Consider the following 26,587-nt stretch of genomic DNA (forward strand, 5'->3'; position numbering starts at 1 on the left):
CCATCCAGATTCCTCCACACCTTGGTCTTGAAATGTAAGCCTTTTCTTTCTCTTTTCTTATGACATTCCATTTCTGGTCTTTTAAGTCATACTTGCATTTGGTTCACACTGCGGTTTTACAGGCTGTCGGCTGTGATAATATTCTGGATTCTTCCAAGAAGGAAGACAAGTGCCTTCAATGTGGCGGGGATGGAAGAGCCTGTTTTGAAGTGAAGGGCCTCTTCGATGTGCCCAATCTCCCTAAAGGTACAAAATGGTGGATTTTCCATAATAGTGAAATAGCAAAAAATGCTTGTAGTAGGGCTGGCAGAGAGAGGTTTGATTGTGCTTCTTCATCCATTTATATCTTCAAGGCCAAAGTAGCTAAAGCACAGGAAGGTCTTGACTCTATAGTTGCTGGGACTTGATGCATCATTAACACCACTGCTTTGGGCCATATTTTATCAATTACATGGCTAGGCTGTTTTATGGGTAATATGAATCTGGATGTAGCCAATGCAAAAGCGATGAAGTAGTTACAGCTGGATTTATGTCTTTTTCCGTTTGCCTGCTATTCATTCAGAAAAGCACCTTCTGCACATGCAAGGGTGACTTTAGGCCGTCTTCCTTCTCTATTACAATCTGTTTTAGTAAGCAGAATTTACTGTGGCTGATTTGCTCCATTTCCTTTAGGCTACAATCAAATCTTCATCATTCCTATGGGAGCCACAAACATCCGGATTAAGGAAGCAACACCTACCAGGAACTTTCTGGGTAACGTTTTGCTATTTCTGTCAAAAAGGTGGAGGAGCTTAGAGCACATAATTTCCAATTAATCTTTAACTTAATTGTGCACTTAATTTAATTCTATATTGTTAACTTAACCCTGTTGGGAAAACAGAACTAATACTGGGAAAAACAGAAGGGAGTAGAAAAAGAGGAAGACCAAACAAGAGATGGATTTATTCCATAAAGGAAGCCACAGACCTGAACTTACAAGATCTGAACAGGATGGTTTATAACAGATTGGAGGGTGCTGATTCATAGGGTCGCCATAAGTCTTAATCGACTTGAAGGCACATAACACACACAATCCTGTATATTCAGATATATCACATGGTACAACTGTCCTGGAACTGTACCATTTGGAATGCAAGTTGAAGACTGCTCAGTGAATGGATGGGGTTGGAACGTGATCAGTAGCAAAGTTGGTCTTGCAAAAAAATTCTGGCAGTAGCCTCTGTCTGCTGCAAAAGCAAAATAGTTGGATAAGAGACCAACTAATGTCAGCTCTCTCAGGATACTGGCTTCCCACGGCAATTTGATTTCATGTCATTTGCTGAATGTTATACACAGCTTTCAGTAAACTTTGTAATATATCAATATACCTTGAAGCTATTGATATAATATTATGATCAGATATGTAGAACACAGTAACAACCATGTTACAATAGAAATGTCTTCTTGATGCGTTATTAGACTTCTGTAATGGGCCTGAAATAATGGGTTTTTAGTTTCCAAGCCAGACAGTTTTTACATTTTTATTGTGCCCTCTGGTTTTTTCTCCCTGTCAGCCATCAAGAACATACAAGGAGCATACTATCTGAATGGGCACTGGATGATTGAGTTTAGCCGGGCCTTGCATATTGCTAGTACAGTTGTGCATTACGACAGAGGTTCTGAGGGGGATCTGGCTCCTGAGCTTCTTCATGCCAGGGGTCCCACTACAGAGCCCTTGCTCATTGAGGTAAGCTGCTGTGCCCACGTTTCTGTTCCTTATACTCCCCTCGATACACATTCCCGACTTGTCCAGAGGTGTTGCTCAGGATTTGTCCCAGAACTGAGGAAAGCCCCAGGGTCATACATGGAAATGTAATACTAAGTAGACTGAAGGGGAAACAGTTGTTTCTTGGTCAAACAACCAATAGACAGGAAGGAAGGGAGAACTCGCATCTGTGTTACCTTGGCTTTATCCAACTGTGTATTGGGATCAATTTAGATGATTGCCTGATGTCTAAGAGAGGAGCAGTATACGATGAGCTCCCCAGTAAGAAAGCAGTTCCTTCTCTTCATTGAAGGAAGAGTATTATGTGTGAGATAGGAAAAGCAGACCCCAGAAACAAACTGTCCCAAACTGGACATAAGCAGTATAAAGGAAAGGAGTGTGCTCTAGTGAGGATCTGAGTGTTAGGTGTAATTCACACGTGAAGCAGATGAAGTGGGGAAAGTTCATGGACTGTACCATTTCAGACAGCAGATGGGTGATCACATGGATTGATGCCCCTCAGCTAGGACAAAGTCCAGTTCTAAGAATGGTTTTACCACCCCATCTGCTGTTTGTGTGAATTGGGCCAATGCCGGACAGCAGTGCCACGAGAAGAATGAAAACAGTGATTTTTCACTCCACCTTCTTTGCTTCTTCCATTTTCAGCTCATCAGTCAGGAGCCAAACCAAGGGGTACATTATGAATACTACCTGCCATTGCAAAGGCAGAGCTTGGGCTACAGTTGGGGCTATGGTTCCTGGGGTGAATGCAGTGCTGAGTGTGGTGGAGGTAAGTACCCAGCACAGGATGCTAGCTCACATTTTTAAAATTTGTTTTAAGCATTTTAAATCCACGTTTGAATAGATTTCCCTGCTTAGACGTATCCCTAGCAGAAATGTTTATTTTTTATTTTATTTATTATTTAATTTATATCTCGCCCTTCCTCCCAGCAGAAGCCCAGGGCGGCAAACAAAAGCAGTAAAAACACTTTAAAACATCATAAAAACAGACCTTAAAATACATTAAAACAAAACAACTTTAAAAACATTCTTTAAAAAAGCTTTAAAAACATCTTAAATAAAAAGGATTAAAAAACATATTGTTTAGTGGGAAAAAAAGGTTTTTTTTAAAAAAAACATATTAAAAGCAATTCCAACACAGATGCAGACTGGGATAGGTCTTAACTTAAAAGGCTTGTTGAAAGAGAAAGGTCTTCAATAGGCACCGAAAAGATAACAGAGATGGCGCCTGCCTAATATTTAAGGGGAGGGAATTACACAGGATAGGTGCCACCACACTAAAGGTCCATTTCCTATGTTGTGCAGAACGGACATCCTGATAAGATGGTATCTGCAGGAGGCCCTCACCTGCAGAACGCAGTGAACAACAGGGTATATAAAGGGTAAGATGGTCTTTCAGGTATCCTGGTCCCAAGCTGTATAGGGCTTTGTACACCAGAACTAGAACCTTGAAGTTGGCCCGGTAGCAAATGGGCAGCCAATGCAATTCTTTCAGCAGCTGGGGGACATGTTGGTGATATCCTGCTCCAGTGAGCAGTCTCGCTGCTACATTTTGCACCAGCTGCAACTTCTGGACCAACCTCAAGGGCAGCCCCACATAGAGCACATTACAGTAATCCAGCGTGGAGGTTCCCAGTGCATGGACAATAGTGGTCACGCTATCCCGGTCCAGAAACAGCTGCAGCTGTCTTATCAGCCAAAGCTGGTAAAAGGCACTCGTAGCCATGGAGGTCACTTGGGCCTCTAGTGACAAAGATGGATCCAGGAGCACCCCCAGACAACGGACCTGCTCTTTCAGAGGGAGTACAACCCCATCCAAAGCAGGCAACTGACCAATCATCCGAACTCAGGAAACACCAACCCACAGTGCCTCCGTCTTGCTAGGATTCAGACTCAGTTTATTGGCCCTCATCCAGCCCACCACGGAGTCCAGGCACCGGTCCAGAGCTTGCACGGCCTCTCCCGAATCAGATGTTATGGAGAAATAGAGCTGGGTATCGTCGGCATACTACTAACACCTTGCCCCAAATCTCCTGATGACCCCTCCCAAGGGCTTCATATAAATGTTAAACAGCATGGGGGACAAGATGGTACCCTGCGGCACCCCACATCACAACTGCCAGGGGGCCGAAAGACAGTCACCCAATGCTATTCTCTGAGAGCGACCTTGGAGATAGGATCAGAACTACTGTAAAACAGTGCCTCCAATACCCATCTCACCAAGTCAGCCCAGAAGGATACCATGGTCAATGGTATCAAAAGCCGCTGAGAGATCAAGTAAGAATAATAGGGTCGCACTCCCCCTATCCTTCTCCTGATAAAGGTCATCCATCAAGGCAACCAAGGCCAATTCAGTCCCATAACCAGGCCTGAACCCAGACTGGGATGGGTCAAGATAATCTGTTTCATCCAAGAGTACTTGCAATTGCTGCGCCACAACCCTCTCAATCACCTTCCCTAAAAAGGGGGTATTTGCAACTGGTCGGTAGTTGTCACAAACCAATGGGTCCAGGGTGGGCTTTTTCAGGAGTGGTCGGATCACCGCCTCTTTCAAGGCATCTGAACCACTCCCTCCTGCAATGATGCATTGACGACACCCTGGATCCACTCAGTCAAACCTCCTCGGCAAGCTTTAATAAGCCAAGAAGGGCAAGGGTCGAGAGGAAACATTGCTGGCCGCATCATCACAAGCAGCTTGTCTACGTCATCAGGCCGCATCAACTGAAACCATTCCCAAGAAGTTGCAGCAGACGTTGCACTTGACACCTAATTGGGGACTACAGTAGATGTAGAGGGGGCATCAAGACTGCTGCGGAGGCGAGCAACTTTACCCTCAAAGTGCCTTGCAAACAATTCACAGTGGGCCTCTGAAGGGTCTAAAATTCCGTTGCCTGGAGTTGATGTCAACAGACACCTGACAATGCAGAAAAGCTCCACTGGACAGCTACTTGAGGATGTGATGGAGGCAAAGAAGTGGGCCTTCTTTGCTGCCCTCACCCCCACACAGTGGACATGGTTATGATGTTTTACTTGTGCCCGATCAACCTCACAGCACGTCTTTCGCCACTTACGCTCTAGCCGTCATCCAGCCTGTTTCATTGCCCTTAGCTCTTTGGTGTACCAAGGTGCAAACTGAGCTCCACAATGCCAGAGAGGGCGCTCGGGGGCAACCTTGTCAAGAGCCCAACACGCCTCGCTGTTCCACAGCGTGACAAGGGCTTCAACAGGGTCACCTGTTCTATCTACTGGGAACTCCCCCAGGGCATTCAGGAATCCTGTGGACCATCTTAATCTGTTCACCACCCCTGCAGGGAACGATTGGAGCCATAAGTCTAAACTTCACCAGGAAGTGGTCTGACTATGACAATGGGGTGACATCCACCACCACCCATATCCAGACCACCCATTCTCCCATCTGGAGCAAAAACCAAGTCGAGGGTGTGCCCTGTCCTATGCGTCGGGCCAGTGACAACCCCATGGTCTTCATGGAGGCCATGAAGTCCAGAGCCAGAACACTAGAGGCAGCCTCAGCATGGACATTGAAATCACCCAGCACTATTGTTCTGGGCTCCTCCAACACTACAGCTGAGATGGCCTCTACCAGTTCAGTCAGAGAAGCTGCCAGGCAGCAGAGTGGACGGTACACCAGCAGCAACTCTAGGTTACTGTCTCCTTGGCCCAACACCAGGTGCAGGCCCTCACAGCCAGCTCCAAGACAGAGTGGTTTCCTGGTGACAGAGATGGAAGTTCTGTAGACCACAGCAACTCCCACCCCCCCGCAGCCTGTGCTGGTGTTGCACCGAGTATCCAGGTGGGCAAAGCTGGGTCAGATCAACTCCTCCCAGCTCACCCACCTGGGTCTCGGTAATGCACACCAAATTGGCACCTTCATCCACAATCAAATCATGGATGAGAGTGGTCTTATTGTGTACCGATCTGATGTTAAACAACAACACACACAGGCCAGTGGGCACAGCAGATGAGCAATGAGGAACCCATGCATGAGAGGAGTGGCAGCAAGGAACAAGGCGCAGATAGCCTTGCCCTTGTCTTCTATTAACTTAAATTAACTGCTTCAAAACAGCTCCAAGACACAGAAGGTCTGCACAGCTGCACCAGTGCTAGGCATGAGAGTTGCTGCAGGGCTGCTTGTTATATATTTTCCAGTGGCTTTGTCTTGTCACATGTTGGTCTGGGCAGCTGACATCAGGCATAATCTTAGAGCTTGTTCATGACCTAAGTAATATCTTTGCCAATTCCACAACATTACATTCCTTGCATCCCACTTCCAGCATATGATTGTCTAATGTGATTTCATAACATTCAGTTCTTTATGCAACCTTTATTCCAGCAAGAGTTACTAGAAGATTCCTCTCCAAGTGTTTCTCTTGGCTATTTTGTGCTATAGATCTAAACCGTCTTAGCCGGAACAAGATAGTTTTATCGCATTTCCCATGTCCCCATGATAGGGGTCGTTATCTAAATTGGAAAATTTATAGTCTTAAAGTTTTACAATCTTTGAATGTGATCCCAATTACTTTGCAAGATTTACTTAAGGCAGAAATCCTTACTGAAACACCTTTTGACTTGATGATTTTATTAACTTTTAACTCTTATGAAATGGTGGAAACATTTTTGGCCAACAGATCTCTTTTGTTGAGGTTTGGCATTCAGGTTCAAAGACATTTTATGAATTCAACAGATCCTCGTCCTTTATGTGCAAACCGACACCGACCTGGTTTAACTACCCAATTCCATCCTTCAACTACAGAAAAGTTCTCTCCAAACAACTACTCACCTTCGATAGCCTCCCAGTTTAATATCACAAGTAGTGACATGGTTGTCTTGGATAGTTATAGTGATCCTGTTAGCCCGTTAGTACTGAACACTCATGTTCAACCACCATTAGAAACACCTATGCGTTTAGACCTTGGAGACATATTATCTATATCCTCGTATGATGGAACAGAGGAATTATTGTCTAACTTTACCAGCTTTTCTGACAATGCCCAGCAAGATATTATTAATAACTTGCAAAAATTGCTTTCTAATCTACAGGATAAGAGGTATAGGTCGGTTCGATCCTACACTGACCTTGGATCGGAGTTGCCATATAATACCCACATACCAGATATACCAAGGAATGCTTTAGTGGATAATGTTCACCATAGTTTACACAATGTAGTTCTAGTCCATCAAGAGGATTCTGGATCTCACTGATGTCATAAGATTCAGTCAATTAGCTCACCTTCTCCCTCAGAAATGATGTTATGGATTACCAATGAGGATGCTCTATTGACCCCAAGGGTCCTTGCTGATGGGGAAGTGATGTCAACTTTACTCGGGAGAGGGAGATATGACACAAATAAAATCTCTTATCACCTCAACAGGAATTATCGCCACCGTTGTTTATCGATCCCTACACGACTACCTCGGGCAAATAGACGGGTGTACTTGAACGACAATTCCCCTGGTCTATCAGTTTTGCTTCTTAACGCCAGGTCGGTTAACGGTAAAACTGCGACCATCCACGATCTTATCGTGGATGAGCATGCCGACCTGGCGTGTATTACAGAAACCTGGTTGGACGAATTAGGTGGGGTGACTCTCACTGGTCTTTGCCCTCCAGGTTTCTGTGTGCAACATCAAGCCAGACCAGGGGGTCGGGGTGGGGGAGTCGCAATAGTCTATCATGATTCTAACCCCATGACCAGAGGCCCTATACCGCAATTGCCTGGGGTTGAGTGTCTTTACCTTAAACTTGGGGGTCGAGAGAGAATCGGGATTTTACTGGTCTATCGCCCTCCCTGTTGTCTGGGGCTCCTTATCCGAACTTACGAAGCTGATTGCTGAGTTGCTGTTGGAGTCCCCCAGACTTTTAGTTCTCGGCGACTTCAACGTCCACGCAGAATCTGCACTTCGTGGAGGTGCCCGTGATTTTATGGCTGCTATGACAACCATGGGGATGATCCAATTAATATCGGGTCCCACCCATTCAGCCGGTCATACCCTTGACCTTGTCTTTTATGCGGAAAGGGATGATAATGACCATGGAGTGTTGGATCCTTCAATAGTGCTGTTGTCTTGGACTGACCATTACCTGGTCAAATTTAGATTAATTGCGACTCGTAATCGCCCCAGGGAGAAGGGGCCTATTAGAATGGTCCGCCCCAGGAGATTAATGGATCCGATTGGTTTCCTGAACGCTCTTGGGGAGCTTCCTGTCGTTCAAGTAAACGACCCTATCGATGCCCTGGTCGACCTTTGGAACAGCTCGATGAACAGGGCATTAGATACAATCGTTCCTGAGCGCAGGCGCAACAGAGCAAAATCGGTTCCTTGGTTTTCTGATGAGCTGATGGCGATGAAGCGTACTCGTAGGGGCCTAGAGCGACTTTGTGTTAAAGCATTTACCAAAATTTACTCAGATGCACGACGAGCTACACAAAAGGCCTTCTTTTCCACGTCTATTTCTACGGCCGTTAATCAACCAGCGGAACTTTTCCGAGTGGTTAAGGGCCTGCTCAGTCCTGATCATCTGGATACGAATATGGAGGCATCTCCATCTCGTTGTCAAGAATTTGCTTCTTACTTTGTGAACAAGGTCGATCAGATCCGTTCCGACTTAGAGGCCAATTTTGATGCAGTCTCTAAGGATGTACCTCGGGCTTCTGTCTGTCCTATTAAGATGGATTCCTTTCAACTTGTTCAATATGCAGATATAGAGAAATTACTAGGAGAGATGAGACCTACCACTTGCCCACTTGACCCTTGTCCATCGTGGCTTGTAAAACAAGCGAGAGGGACTTTGGCTACTTGGGTCTGCGGAATAGTTAATGCCTCCTTGCAACAGGGTTTCTTCCCAAGTTGCCTTAAAGAGGCATGTGTAAGACCTTTATTGAAAAAACCCTCCCTAGACCCTTTATGTTTGAACAATTATCGGCCAGTCTCCAATCTGCCATTTCTGGGTAAAATAGTGGAGCATGTGGTGGCTACTCAACTCCAACGGTTTCTAATCAAAATGGACTACCTTGACCCATTCCAATCTGGTTTCAGTCCTGGCCACGGGACTGAAACGGCTTTGGTCTCCTTGGCTGATGACCTTCGGAGAGAACTAGACAGGGGGAGTGTGTCCCTGTTGGTTCTCTTGGATCTTTCTGCAGCCTTTGATACCATCGACCATGGTATCCTTCTGGACCGTCTGTCCATGTTAGGACTGGAGGGTACTGTTTTGCGCTGGCTTCGCTCCTTCCTGGAGGACCGGTCCCAGAGAGTAAGACTAGGAGATTCCTGTTCACCCCCTTGGCCTTTGACCTGTGGGGTTCCACAGGGTTCTGTCCTATCTCCACTGTTATTTAATATCTATGTAAAGCCGCTGGGTGATGTCATCCGGGGATATGGAGTTCGTTATCACCAATATGCTGATGACACTCAGCTTTATTTCTCCTTCCCGCCTGATGCCAAGGAAGCCGTCCTTCCCCTGAACCAATGTCTGTCTGCAGTGATGGATTGGATGAAGGCAAACAAGTTGAAATTAAATCCAGATAAGACAGAAATGCTCTATGTCAATCGTGGGACTAATCTGGCAACGGGGAATTTACCTATGTTGGATGGGGTTACACTCCCCCTGAAGACCCAGGTTCGCAGCTTGGGGGTGCTCCTGGACTCTGCCTTGAATCTGGAAGCCCAGGTCTCGGCGGTCTCCAGAAGCGCCTTCGCCCAGCTAAGGCTGGTCCGCCAGCTGCGTCCGTTTCTAGAGACGCCTGAATTGACTAAGGTGGCACACGCCCTGGTTACATCCCGGATGGACTACTGCAACGCACTCTAAGTTGGGCTGCCCTTGAAGACTGTTCGGAAGCTAAAATTGGTTCAACGTGCTACAGCTAGGTTGCTGACTGGGGCTAGTTTTCGTGTTCACACGACTCCCCTGTTACAGCAACTTCATTGGTTGCCGATTTGCTTCCGGACCCAATTCAAGGTGCTGGTGATGTCCTTTAAAGCCCTTCACGGCTTGGGCCCTGTCTATCTGTCCAATTGATTGTCTGTTTACGAACCCCCCCCGTCCCTTGAGATCCGCTAATGATTTTCTTCTTACAATTCCGCCAGTTTCACTAGTTCGTCTTTCAGGGACTAGAGATAGAGCATTCTCAGCTGTCGCTCCTAGACTCTGGAACTCGTTACCTGTAGACATACGTTCTGCCTCTTCGCTTTTGTCATTTTGCCGCCTGGTTAAAACATTTTTATTCCGGATTGCATTTAATTTAAATGAATAATTAGAGTTTTTAAGTATTGAATTGGGCTTACTGTGACCTCTAAATATAGAGATTGTAATTTTATTGCTGTATTTTTGCTTTTATCTACATGTTTTATTATGTTGTTCGTCGCTCTGAGTTTCTGTGAAAATAGAGCGGCTTATAAATATTTTTAATAAATAAATAAAATAAATAAACCAGCTCCCCATAATGTATAAGTATTATTCCCTAAAGGATCCTAATAAGTTTATCATTGTATCATGGATTCAGGAGAGTTCTAGAGATTATCATATACAACCCTACACATTAATCCAAAATAAACCAATCTACAGTATGTCCAGAAACAGAAACTAACAAGGAGCACTGTAACAATATCATTTGGGGGGAGGGGTTGTCTATAAACAGCAAGTGAGATGTACACAGTTTTAGATGCACCAACCTTACCAGTTGAGTTGGGTACAACATCAACACTACCTTGTGTCTTGCATAAACAAACAAACAAGTATTCTTAATAAAAGCCATTTTAGGAGTATGCACATAGGTACCGTAATCACTTCTTTAAATCCTTGCTGTTCAGTCTGGGCAGAAATCTTATCCTAGTAAATATTGTGATAAGAGGATGACTTAACTACCATAAGCCTAGAGGTACAATTCTGTAACAGGAATACAGATATGGTTTCCTTCCTTCATGACCGAAAATCTGTCACTTTGTTCATCCTTCCCATGGCTGCTCTGTGAGCTGCAAGTATAGTTTGCTAGATAAACTGTATAGGATATGGTGTATTTATTTAATTACTGTTTATGAAATTATATCTTTAAGCCACTTCATTGGCAAGCCCATCCAAAGTGGCTTACAACATTTAAACCCCCCCACAATGAATGAACATTGTGTGAAATGCAAGAATTAAAACAATTATTTTTTCATTCCATTACCCATTAATTAAATATTTGTTTTCCTCTCAGAGGCAATATTAAACTTCTTATATTGTTTCTGAGTCACATTGCTTGTAGAGGAACATGTCTTTTAGAAAACATACACACACAAAGATCCTGGACTTCCAATAATATTTTTTCCCATGGATAAGGTGAAGATGATGGGATGCTATATTGTTCTAGATATATGGTGTTTTTAATCTCACTGCAGTTTTAATCATTACTGTGGATGAATGGCATTAACCAGTGTCCTTGGCGTCATTTTCTTTTATAGGTTATCAGTCACGCTTGGTCTTTTGCACCATTGACAATGAAGTATATCCAGATTATATGTGCAGAGATAAACCACAGCCAGAAAATAACCGAACGTGTGGCATTCAACCATGTCCTCAGACAAAACGGTGAGACTTGATTTGGCTTCTCTACCTGATTTGAAATACCTTGAGATCTAAGAATCTGGCAAGCCTGAAATTCCTTGGCAATTTCTCTTTTCTGCCCTTAATGTTCTTATAGGAAGTATTCATGAGGAGAGGTTGTGGCTCTTAATGTGCACAAAAATAACAGAGAGGTTGTTTTTTGCACATTGCAGCAAAACATCTTATTTCAAGTATACGCTCATGGGGTCTGAACTAGAGGTGACTGACCAGGAGCAAGACCTTGGAATCATCGTGGATAGCTCAATGAAGCTATTGACTCAATGTGTGGCAGCTGTGAAAAAGGCAAATTCCATACTGATATCATAATGCCATTATGGTATGGCTGCATTTGGAATACTGCGTACAGTCCTGGTCACCTCACCTCCAAAAGGATATTGTAGAGTTGGAAAAGGTTCAGAAGAGCAAACAAACGGATTGAGTGACTTCCCTATGCAGTTGCAGCATTTGAGGCTTTTTAGTTTAGAAAAAAGACGAGCAAGACGTAACATGCTAGAAATGTATAAAATTATGCATGGCATGGAGAAAGTGGATAGAGAAAAGTTTTTGTCCCTCTCTCATAACACGAGAACTCATGGATATCCAGTGGAGCTGAATGTTGGAAGATACTTCTTCATACAGTGCATAGTTAAACTATGAAATTCGCTCCCACAGGAGGCAGTGATGGCCACCAACTTAGATGGCTTTAAAAGAGGATTAGACAAATCCATGGAGGATAAGCCAAACAATGGTTACTAGTCATGATAGCTATGCTCTGCCTCCTTAGTTGGAGGCAGCATGCTTCTAAATACCAGTTGCTGGAAACCAGAGGAAAGAAGAGTGCTTTTGTGCTCAGGTCCTGCTTGTGGGCTTCTCATGGGCATCTGGTTGGCCACTGTGAGAACAGGATGCTGGACTAGATGGGCCATTGGCCTAATCCCTCAGGCTCTTCTTATGTTCTTATACGGTAAAACAGATTGTTATTCAAGAGAACCCTTGGTGCTGGCAAGCTATTGTGGGGTGGTTTTAGTATCTCTGAGAATCCTAAAAGGACCAAAAACCTCAGTCTGAAGGATCGCATAACTCTTCCAAGCTAGGTAGGGGGTCTTACTGGTAATTACAAATGGTAAGTGACACGTCCTTGCATAGAGAACTAATTTTAATTTCATCCAGAGGTTATTTGGACATGATGCTTTGCACAGATATGGAATGGTTTCCTGTGCCACTGGATTTTTTCTGATAATAAAATAATAAGATTTATGCTCTATGTTCTATGTATAGAATTTAAAGTCTCCCTTCAGATCTCGACATAACACTTCCCTTGCCAGAGAGAGATGGGCCATGAATCTTTGCCTCTTATGAACATTCTCAGGACCCACTGCTAACTTCTAGTGTGCCACTTTATGGGTCTTTCTAACTTGATTGGCACAAGCAAATCTGCATCATTGTGAGTCCAATGCATTTCAGATACATTAGGCAAACTAGACCTGACATCGGAGATGTGTGAGTGTATCGCTGATGTATTTTTTTCATGTTGTCTCTAAATGCAAGTACAGGAGGGACAATTTGAGGTCATGGTGTAGAGGTAGGTGAGTTTAACTCACTCACTCTCTCTCTCTCTCTCTCTCTCTCTCTCTCTCTCTCTCTCTCTCTCCTCTCTCTCTCTCTCTCTCTCTCTCTCTCTCTCTCTCTCTCTCTCTCTCTCTCTCTCTCTCTCTCTCTCTCTCTCTCTCTCTCTCTCTCTCTCTCTCTCTCTCTCTCTCTCTCTCTCTCTCTCTCTCTCTCTCTCTCTCTCTCACACACACACACACACACACACACACACACACACACACACACACACACACACACACACACACACACACACACACACACACACACACACACACACACACACACACACACACACACACACACACACACACACACACACACACACACACACACACACGGTTATCTCTGTTTCTCCCCACTCCCAGAGGTTCTGATAGCTATGGAGAAAAAATACCTTACATTTGCAACAAAGTTCCTCAATGTTTTCTGCTCTATGGCTAATAGCTTGGGGAGGGGATGGAGTTTGATTCAGGGAATTGGTGTATGGAGAAACAGTCAGCTGCCACTCCCCCATTAGTAGGGATGAGGGAGAATATTAGCTAAATCAGATGTATTACCGTATTGTGACATAATCCGACAATCTGCATTGTTTTTTGGACCAACATTGATTTCTTGCTGTGGGTCATGGCTATGATTGGCACATTTTAAAAAAATCCACTCTGAATTTTATGTAATCAGCTTTCCTCTAAGCTGATGCATTCTTAACTTAATGAAGCAAGTGCCTACGGCATAAGCATTTTTGTTAGCAATTACGTTTTTTCCACTGGAAAAAAACCTGCAAATCAGCAATTGTGCAAACAATAGGGAATTAAAAAAAATGGTGGATTGGTACTGAAAGCTGGACTGTCAGAATTCAAATGGATAGAAACCAGCTACCAAACCCTATCCCTACCCATAAGGCACTGATCCAAATTGGACACCCCCCAATAGCAGCTTTTGTATCACTGTTTTTTGTTTTTTAAAAAAAGACATCAGAGATGCATTGGTACATTTCCAGCATCTCCTCTAGTTTGGCCCTAAAAGGCAGTTTGCAGTCTTACTGTAGCAGGCAACCCCAGATGTCTATGTATTCATTTTTCGCTTTAAAATCTTTGTTCTATATATATAAAGGATATCTTACCTCTATCTGCCGGGAGCATGGAGCCGCAACACAGCATGGAGCTTACAAACAAAGAGGTAACGAGGAGAAAGTGATTGCAGAGGTCCTGTTCAGTTCTTCTTTTTCTTCTCCCCATCTACAACAGTGGTCTTCAAACTTTTTAAATTAAGTACAACAAATTCATGCATATTGCCAAAAACTCTGGGGTGTGTTCTAGGGTGTAGATGATGTGGTGTCCTGGCCAGCCTCTGGAGCTTCACTATTGCCCATTGTAAACTGTGTACCCCCAGAATGCATCCAATGGCTGCACACTGCAGAAGTAACTTGCTAATAATGGACAATCTGTATTTGAGGGATGTGGTCTGCCATTTTGGCTGTACTTGGCAAAGAACCTAGGATAAGCTTCTGAAGAGTGCCAGGATTCTTAGGAATATTGTTTGAAAGCCACTGTCCTTGATAGTATAAAGAATCTTTGAAGCTTTCCTCCTTGGTGATGGTCTCAGTTGCTGCTACAAGCTTTGGCTTTTCTCCTTAAATCATGGTGGAGTGAGGTAGATGCTGGGGAAATGGAGTTTTGCTTGTCCAGGAGTGTCTAACCTGTGGTCGTCCACCTATTGTTCAACTAGAACTCCCATCATCCCTGACCATTGGCCATGCTGGCTGGGGCTGATGGGAACTGGAGTTCAACAATATCTGGAGGGCCACAAGTTAGCCATGCCAGCTTAGACATCAGGGCTTTCTACTGAGGATTTTGCTTTCCTATTTGGCTGCTGGGTGGAGTGGCACAGGAGAAGGAGATACTTGGTTATTTTTTACTTTCAGCCCAAAAGAATAGACTACCTGCCACCTTGCTGTGGCATAGTGACCGATGTTTAAAAATATATTATGAAAGGTCCATCCAGTGATTCAGAGACAGAATGTCACTGAATACTAGTTGACTGGGAGCAATATTTATTTGTTTATTAAATTTATATCCCACCCTTCCTCCCAGAAGGCACTCAGGGCGGCAAACAAAACACTAAAAACACTCCAAAACATCCTAAAAACAGACTTTAAAATGTATTAAAACAAAACATCTTTTTAAAAAAAGACTTTAAAAACATCTTAAAAAGCAATTCCAACACAGACGCAGACTGAGATAAGATCTCTACTGAAAAGGCTTGTTAAAAGAAGAAGGACTTCAGCAGGCACCCAAAAGATAACAGAAATGATGCCTGTCTAATATTTAAGGGGAGGGAATTCGAAAGTGTTGATGCCACAACACTAAAAGTTTGCTTCTTATGTTGTGTGGAACAGACCTCCTGATAAGATTGTATCTGCAGGAGGCCTTCACCTGCAGAGCTTAGTGATTGACTGGGTATAAAAGGCATAAGACAATCTTTTAGGTATCCTGGTCCCAAGCTGTATGGGGCTTTGTGAACCAAAACCTTGAACCTGGCCAGGTAGCTACTGGGCAGCCAGTGCAATTCTTTCAGCAGTGTGGTGCCATGTTGGCAATACCCTGCCCCAGTGAGCAGTTACACCACCACATTTTGCACCAACTGCAGTTTCCAGGCTAACCTCAAAGGCAGCCCCACATAGATGCATTACAGTAATCCAGCCTGGAGGTTACCAGTGCTTGGACAACAGTGGTAAGGCTATCCCAGTCCAGAAGTGGCCGCAGCTGTAAAAGGCACTCCTAACCACTGAGGTCACCTGGACTTGAGCAGCAAAGATGGATCCAGGAGCACCTCTGCCCCAATAGTGGAAGATGGCTATAGTCTTCAAAGTTTGCTTGAGGGCTTCTTAATGGCATCTGGCTGGCCATCATGGGAAGCAGGATGCTGGGCTAGATGGATCCTTTGGTCAGACCCAGAGGGGTTCTTATGTGTTGCAGAAAGAAAAGATAATACCAAGAGGAAGTCTGTCTTTCCAATATGTATTTCACATAGAACTTCCCATAATCTTTTGTCTAGACCCCACATAGGTTCTATTCTGTGTGAAACTTTATGAAACTTCCCAAGACTCTGCCACTGAGACTGAGACTGCAATTGTCTGTTGCATAGAGTTTGGAGTGGCTGGCCGGTTGACCAGTGCAGGGTTTAGTGTTGCTACAGTGCTGTTATGCTTTGCAGTGATCAGAAATGAAATAATATTTGTGCAGGAATTCTATATTTTTAGGACCCACCCTATTCTTGTGATTGTTGTTTGTTTTAAACTGGTTTTAATGTTGTATATTACGTGTTTGTGACCTGCCCTGGGACCTTAGGGTGAAAGGTGGGGGGATGACAATGACTAATGTCCTCCGCTTGGCAGCGTTGCCTGCAAAAGCAGGGGGAGGGATGGGGGGAGGTTGTACAGCAGATTCTTAACAAATTAAGAAAAAGAAAAGAGAATTGCCCAGTGTTTGATATTCTAGGATTTTTTTAAAAAAGGATGGTTAATAAAAATTGTGAGTTTTATTTAAGTTTTAAAAATGTGCTGAAACTCTTGAGGGAGTTTTGAAAGGTTCTTATGTTCTCTTTAGCATATGATTATTCTTGATGAGTGAATATGTTCCACTATGCACTGCAGAGGTAGAGACACACTCACTGTTCTACCCCATTCCAGTGCTTCTCCACTTCTCTTTTCTGAAAATGGGGGCACATAACTCTAGCCAAACCTGCTCCTTTTACTGTAAAACCTGGTGGGAGCAGCTTGAGTGGATTTTTTTAAAATTCACCTAAAAGAGATTTTGTAACTGCTTGGCAGATCAGCCCATTTCCCCTCCAGGTGTGGCCAATGGAAACACTTTGCTAGGTGAGTAGTGTGCTCACAGCCTGTGTTGGAATGGCAGCATAGCTGCCAAGTGGGGCTGGGTAAGTCTGTTTTTAAGCAGGAGAGTGATGATGAACTGAACACCCTGAGAGAGGGGGGACCACTCTGGTGGTGCCTTACCTGGAGCCAGCACTGTCTGTACTATTCAAACCAGACAGGTTCAGTTCCAGTTTCTGAGCCTGGGCAGAGAAACATAGGAGGGGAAAGGGGTTGCAAGAAAAAAGCAGAAAGTGAAGTTAAGTTTCAGAAACCTCCCTTCACTTGCTGCATTTTCCTTGCAACCCCTTTCCCCTCCTGCATTTCTCTGGCTAGGTTCAGGAACTGGAAGTGAACTTGGCTGGTTTGATTAGTACAGACAGTGCTGGCTCCAGGCAAGGCACCACCAGCATGGTTCCCCCTCTCTCAGGGTGTTCAGTTCATCATCACGCCTTTGCTGCTGGCTGCTCAGTTTTCAGGAAGAGAACCAGGGTCTAAACAGACTGTCGTATGTCTGGTCGCTCACAAACAGATCAGTGCCATTTTGTCTTGTGCAACAACATTTATTCAGCTTTCCAGGGCTTTCTTTTTAACAGTGTGGAGTGAACTCTGTTGCCCGTTCTGGTAACCTGAAGGAATGCACTCCAGGATTTTTGTGTATATATTAAGAGGAATGTAAGTTGAGTGGTTAATGTGTGCACAATGGCCAGTTGTTATGCACACTAACCACTCAACTTACATTCAACTTAACATTTATATTACATAGGCAACAGCAGCTGTTGCTTCTTATTCTTGCTTCTGTTGCTGCTCATTCCCTCATTCCCTCTGGATCAGAAAATGGGTGAGTAAACAGGTAGCAACAGTGAGGAGGACCATCCCAGCCAGGGGGTGTTGATATTGGGCCTCCTGCTGGGCTGTGAGTCTCTGTTGGTGCAGTGCCAGTCCCTGAGTACAAGCACTTCTGCTGCTGCCCTCAGGGGCTCTCACTGTGAAGGAAACTTACACATTTTGCTGAGGGTATTTTTCTGTGGGTGCTAGAAAGAAGTATATGTTATTGAGTGAGAAAAAGTTGCTTTAAAATTATCCTGTGCCATTCACAGAGTGGGGAAGGAGTTTTATTTCATTGTGCTGATCATTGGCTATTGCACCATAAAGTCATTTGCCAATGGGTCGCACCAGGCAAAATTCCTCCTGGGGTCTAGGGCTAAGATAATTTTGTAGCCAGTGTTGTTAGTTTGTGGTCTTTTTTTTCTTGTCTGACCATGACAACAGAACTGGTTAGATTGATCTCCTGCCAACTGAGTTTATTTCTAGCAATAGACTTCCTATGGGAAGTTGTCCTCCAGTCTCAAGGGCCCTCTCATATAACACTACATTTGGTCTTCTTCCATGCCAAGATGGTTGAGTTAATTTTATTGCAGCTTGGATGAGTGACTTGTCTGATACCGCTTAGTATAGACAAATGGCCGTTGATTACGAGTACAGTCTTTCCATCTGAATATAGATCTTGCTGCTGTCAATCCATGTTATGGTGGTTTATCTGGTGGACCTTTATCCAGACCTTTTTTGGAAGGGAGAGGGGTGCTTTAATGGCAATGCATGTGGAGAGAAAAGCTTTTAGGAACCTCAGATCCAGGGAGCAGAAACTTTGTTAGAGTCTTAATGTCAAACTGGACAGGCACTGGAAGATCTGTAATCAGTCTCCTGAGGGTCACGTCTCCCTGCCCCCACCCCCCATGCCATAAGCCAAATTGTACCAGAGAAGCAGTGTAATGCTTAACATCTTCCCCTTGGGCCATTTCTCTTAGAAAGAAAATTGCCCCTCCAGTTGTTTTCCTGCTCATAGGAAAAGCTATAGAGACCCCTGCAGGTTGGAAAGTATTTTGATATGTGTTAAAATGTGCTTAAATATTTGCATAATATAGATAAGTTACAGGAGAAAAGTTCTCCTAATTTAGAATTTGGGGATTATCTTGGGAGCTGCTTGCACAGAGTACACACACCTTTGCTTTTTCTCAACAGAATGTGCACCAAAATCATGATGTTCCATTCTTTCCTTGGTAAAAAGCTTTCACCACTGAGGCATCCTCTAATAGTTCTGTCTAAAACTGTCCTCTTAATCCATTTCATTCCATTCCTTCTAGTACTGTCATCTTTTAACTGGCAGACATGCCATTTTAAATGCTTTTAGGTGGTTTTCATTGTCACCCAATTTATTGTTTTTTAATTCAATTACTTTTCTCACATTTGGTAAGAACATCCTAGTTCCTGAATTTCAGGTATCTGTTTCTATAGTACCTATCTACTGGATTGGATTTTGGGGCAAGGCTGATCCAGGAGCTCTGGTTCATACAGGTGTGGGGAACCTTTACCCTTCCAGATATTGCTGAACTACAGTTTCCATCATCCCCAGCAAGCATGGTCGATGGCCAGGGATGATGGGAGTTGCAGTTCAACAACATCTGGAGGGCCAAAGATTCCCTGCACCTGGGTTAATAAATATCAGAAAGATAAAGTTAGCTCACAGTGCCTTAACTGTGAGATGGCAAGCCTCACTTTAGTCCTGGGGATTTTCTAGTTGCCAGTGTTGGCTTCTTTGTTCCTTGAGAGATGTTGTTTTTGTATTTACAGCTGGAAAATTGGGGATTGGGGAGCTTGCTCGGCTACCTGTGGAGGAGGCACACAGACCCGTTCAGTTTATTGTGTCTCCTACCATGGACATAGTTCTGAAAATGCTGCGGATGATGCTGAGTGTGCATCCTTGACAGAAAAGCCACGTACCACACAGCCTTGCAACATGCGGCAGTGTGCAGCATGGACCACAGGACCTTGGTCTGAGGTGAGTTTTAACTATAGGTTTAATGAACATATATAGACAGGTATGCCCAGATATCTCAGTGGCTTGGGGGGGGGGAGAAAGCACCAGCTCACTTACTCCTCCCATTTGGCACTCTTGAATACCCATTCATGCTGTTCTATTTATCTATACCAGTTTCCCTGTCTGTTCATCAGGTGGATTCCCCTTTCTTTCTCCCTGCAGGCTGCAGGCTCTCTCTCACCACTTCAGGCTTAAACTGATTAAACAGTCCTCTCTCACCAAGAACCTAGAAATGGTACTTTTGTGGTCTACAGGTTTGTAACATAATTCTCAGGATGTTCACCAGGATTTGGAGAGGAAGCCATGACAGTGGAATTGGTGTAAAACCAATATAAATCCTTAATTAGTTAAATTCTTTCACAAAATGCCAATAAAGACAGTGCCTGTCTGTTATATAAATGGGAAGAAGTTCCAAAGGGCAGGTGCCACCACACTCAAAGTCCAATTTGACTCTTCCCTACCTCACCTTTATTACCCAAGTGTACATTTCTAACTAGGGATTTATCAGTCTCTTTCTGATCTGTATCAATTTCTCACGTGTTCCTTTATAAGTCTGTCCCAATCTGTTTCTGCGTAATCTCTGAATGATAAAAAAATTCATCATGAATTACATGAAGTCATAATATCATTACAGAATATATTGATAATGTACCTATTTAAATATGGTGTTTTATCTCAATGTATGCATTCCTAAACATATAGTCTAGTAAAATACATATTTTGGTGCTGTTTTTTTAAGCTAAGGACTGCATTGCAAAATTTGCAGGAGTGTCAAATCCAAAGGATACTTTTGTTCCGAGCCATCTGTTAGTCCAGGAGCTGAAAATTAGGTCATTTCACTTAAAAATGTGAACAAAACAAAATTCTACTGGAACCGTGTTCCTAATCTCTGCTGCGTCTCTGCCTTTTATATCTAGAATAGATTAAAAGCTGTTTCAGTAGGAATACCTTCACTTCTGTATTCTATGCAGCATTGTGCACAGCTTTGCTGCTGTGAAAATGGCTGGCACGAAAGAGTTTTTAAAAATTGGTTCTGACTCTCGTGTGTGTGTGCGCGCACACACCCAAAAAATAAAGTAAATAAATGGATATGACATGTATCGTATAAATGCATATTACCAAAAGTGCCACATCTCAATTATTCTTCTTGTCCAGAGGAAATGTAACCTCGTGATGCTGTCCCTAGAACTCCTCACACGCTGAAGTATTCTTGCTAGGGCAACAGGTTTCCTGAAAACTTTAAAACTGAAATGGTGCCTTCAAACTATGGAGTGAGCAGAACAATAAATGTTTGGCTAAAGGGGTGCATTTCTTGCAGTGACTAAATATTTTTTTACAGTGCTCAGCTAGTTGTGGGGAAGGTGTTCAGACCCGGACTGTAAGCTGCAGGGCACAGCTGGGCTCTCGGACTCTAGAGGTGGCCTGCTTGAGAGAACCAAAACCTCCACACACCCAGCCCTGCCTTGGGGAGAATTGTATCCAAGAGATTGGCTGGCACATTGGAGACTGGGGACTGGTGAGGACTGCAAATATTTCTGACTACTTTACTATGCCCTGGCTTATCTTCCACGTCTTGTTTATTGCTCCACTCTGCTCCCTGCTAGCTCTGTCAGGCTGTGTCCACACTAGGCAATAATGTGTGTGTGGATTGCTATTGCTGTGTCTATGTCTGTGTGCCTTCATCAACACATTAACGCTTTCGGTTTTATGCCTCTGAAATCTATCTCAATGTTTCCATCCACACAAGCAGGTGGTGTTTGAGGGGATGTCGTTGAGATGTGTAGTGTTGTTACCTCCCCACAATTAATACTTATTTGCCTACCATACATTCCTAAGGTCCTTTGTGGCATGCAGACAGGTATTTCATAGCATAGAGTTGGAAGGAGCCTATAAGGCCATCGAGTCCAACCCCCTGCTCAATGCAGGAATCCAAGTTAAAGCATACCCCACAAGTGGCTGTCCAGCTACCTCTTGAATGTCCCCAATGTAGGAGAGCCCACCACCTCCCTACGTAATTGGTTCCATTGTTGTACCACTCTAACAGTTAGGAAGTTTTTCTGATTCTCAGCTGAAATCTGGCTTCCTGTAATTTGAGGCCATTATTCCGAGTCCTGCACTCTGGGATGATCGAGAAGAGATCCTGGCCCTCCTCTGTGTGGCAACCTTTTAAGTACTTGAAGAGTGCTATCATATCTCCCCTCAGCCTTCTCTTCTCAAGGCTAAACATGCCCAGTTCTTTCAGTCTCTCCACATAGGGCTTTGTTTCCAGTCCCCTGATCAGCCTTATTGCCCTCCTCTGAACCTGTTCCAGTTTGTCTGCATCCTTCTTAAAGTGTGGTGTCCAGAACTGGATGCAGTACTTAAGATGAGGCATAACCATTGCCGAACAGAGGGGAACTACTACTTCATGCGATTTGGAAACTATACTTCTGTTAATGCAGCCTAAAATAGCATTTGCCTTTTATGCAGCCACATCATACTGTTCGCTTATATTTAGCTTGTCATCAACAACAATCCCAAGATGCTTCTCACATGTAGTATTGCTGAGCCAAGTATCCCACATCTGATAACTGTGCATTTGGTTTCTTTTTCCTAGGTGTAGGACTTTGCACTTATCCCTCTTAAATTTCATTATGTTGTTTTCAACCCAGTGCTCCAGTGTATTAAGATCCCTTTGAATTTTGTTTCTGTCTTCCAGTGTTTTAGCTATCCTTCCCAATTTTGTATCATCTGCAGATTTGATAAGCATTCCTACACCTCCTCATCCAAGGCATTAATAAAAATGTTGAAGAACACTAGGCCCAGAACTGAGCTCTGTTGTACCCTGCTCATTACATCCCTCCAGACTGAGAAGGAACCATTGATAAGCACTCATTGATAAGAGTACGATTCTGTAGCCAACTGCGGATCCACCTGATAGTTGTTCCATCCAGCCCACATTTAGCTAGCTTGCTAATCAGAGTATCATGGAGCACTTTGCCAAAAGCTTTGCTGAAGTCAACATATATTATGTGCACATTTGTTGACCTGTGTGTATGCACTTTTAAACGTGTGTGTATGTGTGTGTGTTTATATATATATATATATATTTGAAATACAAGCTGTTCTATATACCAGATTTACACAAAAGTGTAGTAAAAAATCCTGCACACACACAAAAGGCTTCTTTGGGAGGAATGACAGGATAAAAATTTAATATAATAACAAATAATAGTAATAAGTGTGTCTCTCCAAGCCAGGCAAGGATTCAGAGGTGCTTTCATGAAAGGCTGCCACTTCCTTTCCTCCCCTTTTCCTTTCCTGCCTCCTGTAGCTGCAAAAGCAAATTTTATGTTTATTTTGAATGCAGGTGTGCAAGAGCAGTTCTGCGCAAAAGAGCTGTTTAAAAACAAAAACCTTACTAATTGGCCTTCAGCAACAACTGGTTGCTTCTTTCCTCTGGGCTGATGGAAATATAATGGAAGTAGGAAGTGTAACGATAGATGGCATCCGGTGAAACATCACCACACATGTAAAAAAAATCCACAAACACCCACCCACCCAATGTACTTCAGTTGCGTAACATGCAGTTTTATACTGGATTTTCTTCCCTTGTCAGATTATCCATGGATCTGGAAAAAAACTAATTTAGAGTGGGAGAAGTGTGGGCTGCCACTTGGATGAGGAGAACGTTGTATGGATGCTGCAAAACACACACACACACACACACGAGTAAATTCCAGTGTGGGCCCTCAGATTCTTTACAAGACTTATTTGCACCTGTATAGCCTTTGCTGGTCCCCTAGAATAATGGAAGCAATATTGAGGAGATCATTCTACGCATGGTCAAGAGGATGAGGCAATATCAAGGGATGGCACAGATATTTTAATCAGTAGCCCTGCTGGAATTTACATACCTGTAGAAAGTGGTAGTGAATAAAAGCTGCTCACATTGTCACGTTCTCTGGAATGAAACTACAAAAAGGATACATTTGGAGCCAATGTATTTTGTTGGTTTGTCTGTCTGGAGCCTATTTATCAGTCTTACCTGGAAATAATGTTTCCATTTAGCTCTTTATTCTACAAAATCTCCAAGCAGCCTGTGTTAGACTGTTGCTTGCTCATTTACCCACAAAGCCTACAACCCATTTGGTACTCTTTGTAACGCTTACTACCAGAAACTCATAGGGTTACTCTCTCAGGATAATGTTACTCTGTGAGGTTGCAGCTCCCTAGTTACTTGGCTTGTGCCTTATATTCTAGTGTTCAAAAAGCTGTGACTCGGGCATCCGAACCCGCCAGGTCATCTGTGCAGATGGTGATTCCAAATTCTACAACCATGAAATGTGCCAGGCCATCCAGCCACAGATACCAGCCATGCTTGGAAGCTGCAACATCCAGCCCTGTCACCTGCCTCAGCGTAAGTGAAAACTCCTAACTGTCCAGAATTCTCCTTGATTTCTTTCCTCCTTTTAATGCTGAGTTTCCAGTATCAATTTCTGGCCCATCTGTACAGTTAGGATGCATGGTGACACCACCTTTGCATGCAGTTCTAAGCACTAGGATTTTCATCTTTTGTGCTCCTAAACTGAGGGGAGGTGAACCTTTTTCTGTGAAAGGTCTATTGACCCATGGGAAAAATCATTTCGGGACCTGAGCAAAAGGTGGGAAGAGCCAGTAATAATATGTATAAAAGAACTCTTGATCGATACATTTAGTACCTGAGAGTAAGTGATGTAGCAACACAGAAACAGATGTGCTGGCTGTTTTGGGTTTTTCTGTCTCCCCTGTCCGCCTCCCCTTCCTTCAGTCATGCACACCCCTGTGGATCAGTGCAAGGTACAGGGTCATTTCAGTTTCCACCCCCCTCAATTGTTCCAGGCTCTCTCCTTTCACTCTACTTTGCCATGTGGAGGATATGAAGTGGGAAGGGGGAGTGATGATGGTAGGAAGGAGAAATGGGGCAAATGTGGTCCCTGTCTCCCTCTGGGCTCAGCCAGCCAGCCATCTTGTTCATTGGTGCAATGCATTCCTCAATCTGCAGTGTCTGGGAAGCCCAAATGACAATGTGCACTGGATGAAATTAGGCCACAGGCTGGATCCAACCCATGAGCTGTAGGTCGTCCACCCCATCCCGAAACAGTTTTATTGTGATTCACACCTTTCTGAAATACCTACTCTTTGCAAAAAAAAACTCCTACTGATGGGTACCTCTAATGCTTTGTGTCTGTTTCATAACTGATACGTTAAAATTGGTTTGATTAAGAGGATGTACAGTGGATTACATGACATCCTTGAGGTGCAAGAGAGCCCAGAAGCCTCCAAGCTTGGGCCTTCTGTGCCCAGTGTTGGAATCACTGCAATGTCATCAGATGGCAACAGGCCCAAAGACCTTTTTAATCTCAGAATTTTTCATCCCTGCTTTGGAGTCTGAGGATTTCAGACTACAAAACTGGGCCTCAAAATCTAGCTACCTTCCCCAAAATCTGTAACCTGGACTGGTAATTTGCACCATTACTGCTTTTATGTTCTGGCATTCTTGTATTTAGCCATGAGAATGTAAGATACTACTTTATTCGAGGTCAGACCTTTTGTACATCTAGCCCATGGTCTTGAGAAGAGAAGGGCCTTTCACTTTACCTGCTTCTTTTTTAAAAATAGAGATGCCAGGGATTGAACTTGGGAACTGCTGCATGCAATATATGTGCTCTACCTCTGAGCTATGGCCTTTTTTTGGCCACATATTACATATTCTTAATATAACTTCTGGAAGTCAATAAAAATTAAAAACAATGGACTTATTGTATGGGTGTGCTACTCAGTCCATATATGCCGCTAACCAGGGTGTTCTGAACAAGCAATACTCTTATTGGCCTTATAAGCCTGCTTCTTATTGACAGTAATTAATATTATGGTGCCACACAAAGAAGTCCAGAACAGCATCCAATTGGTTTGTTTGGCACTTCCCTAACATTTGCTCCCAATATCAAGTCACACAAACTCAACAATGATCAGTTTCATGCTTCTCGATTTCTAAAGTATAATGAACTTAGTTATCCTTCTCTTTTCTTTGCTATTTCTGTGTTGATTTTTGTTTTTGCCTCATTCGTGGGAAATGATGTTAACAACATCTCGCACCTCAAGCCCTGGGTGTGAAAGCCTGCAGAGGTGACTTTTTGCAGCTGTGTCATAGTACAGCTTTATTTTCACATATTTTGAAGTTCCACTTCCCCCTCTCCACCCCACCATAAACACACACACACACACATATATAAAAACACACACACTCTCTTCCTTTAACTAATTTCCAGGAACTTTGCCACAATTCTCTCTGTTCCCCTTCTGTTCCCGTTTGTAGTACACATATATAATTGTTGATATTCCTAGCTGTCAATATTGATCCTAGTTCAATGTTTCTAATGTAGGGATTCTAATCTCATTGCAGAGGTTCCCAGTATGCAAGACACTGCAGGCTATGATATCAGCCGCCAGGCCTTACTGACCCGCTATAATCCTGACCATGGCACCATAGGTTTGGAACTACTCTACTTTGTTTTCTTTCTCCAATATTTATGTGGTTTTGCCTTGCTTAGAATAACGTTACACAAAGTTAGAATCTCTAAGGCCTATATGTAGAGTATAGCTCTCTGAGGGAAAGAGGTGAGATGAGATGAGACCTGGATGAACCCAGTGTCTTCCCTTCATTTTCCTGCCTCCCTCAGTGATTTGTTCAGAAAGGAACGCAGCTACAAATGTGAAGATAGGGAGACAAATTGAAGCCCAAAGTGACCACAATTACCATACACCATGCTAGTCTCTAATGCCTGATAGTGGATCCAGTTGATTTGCCTCACACCCCTTCCTGCTTTAGGAACAAACCTG

At 43.6% G+C, this 26,587-nt stretch overlaps 1 protein-coding gene across 5 annotated transcripts in view; it reads left to right on the forward strand.

The window, feature by feature from the left end:
• The window catches only part of PAPLN (papilin, proteoglycan like sulfated glycoprotein), an 84,914-nt gene that overhangs the window by 29,585 nt on the left and 28,742 nt on the right, over window positions 1-26,587 (forward strand). For 4 of the 5 annotated variants that reach the window (XM_061611239.1, XM_061611238.1, XM_061611237.1 and 1 more), the window contains 10 exons: window positions 123-246; window positions 673-753; window positions 1,554-1,726; window positions 2,411-2,534; window positions 11,225-11,351; window positions 14,088-14,153; window positions 19,480-19,687; window positions 21,066-21,242; window positions 23,969-24,125; window positions 26,151-26,237. In XM_061611239.1, coding sequence (XP_061467223.1) covers window positions 123-246; window positions 673-753; window positions 1,554-1,726; window positions 2,411-2,534; window positions 11,225-11,351; window positions 14,088-14,153; window positions 19,480-19,687; window positions 21,066-21,242; window positions 23,969-24,125; window positions 26,151-26,237 — 1,324 coding nt within the window. The remainder of the gene's footprint in view (window positions 1-122; window positions 247-672; window positions 754-1,553; window positions 1,727-2,410; window positions 2,535-11,224; window positions 11,352-14,087; window positions 14,154-19,479; window positions 19,688-21,065; window positions 21,243-23,968; window positions 24,126-26,150; window positions 26,238-26,587) is intronic. The other variant, XM_061611240.1, reaches the window with a different exon arrangement.

The sequence above is a fragment of the Rhineura floridana genome, chromosome 2 (assembly GCF_030035675.1).
Source record: "Rhineura floridana isolate rRhiFlo1 chromosome 2, rRhiFlo1.hap2, whole genome shotgun sequence".
Classification (NCBI taxonomy): Eukaryota; Metazoa; Chordata; class Lepidosauria; order Squamata; family Rhineuridae; genus Rhineura; species Rhineura floridana.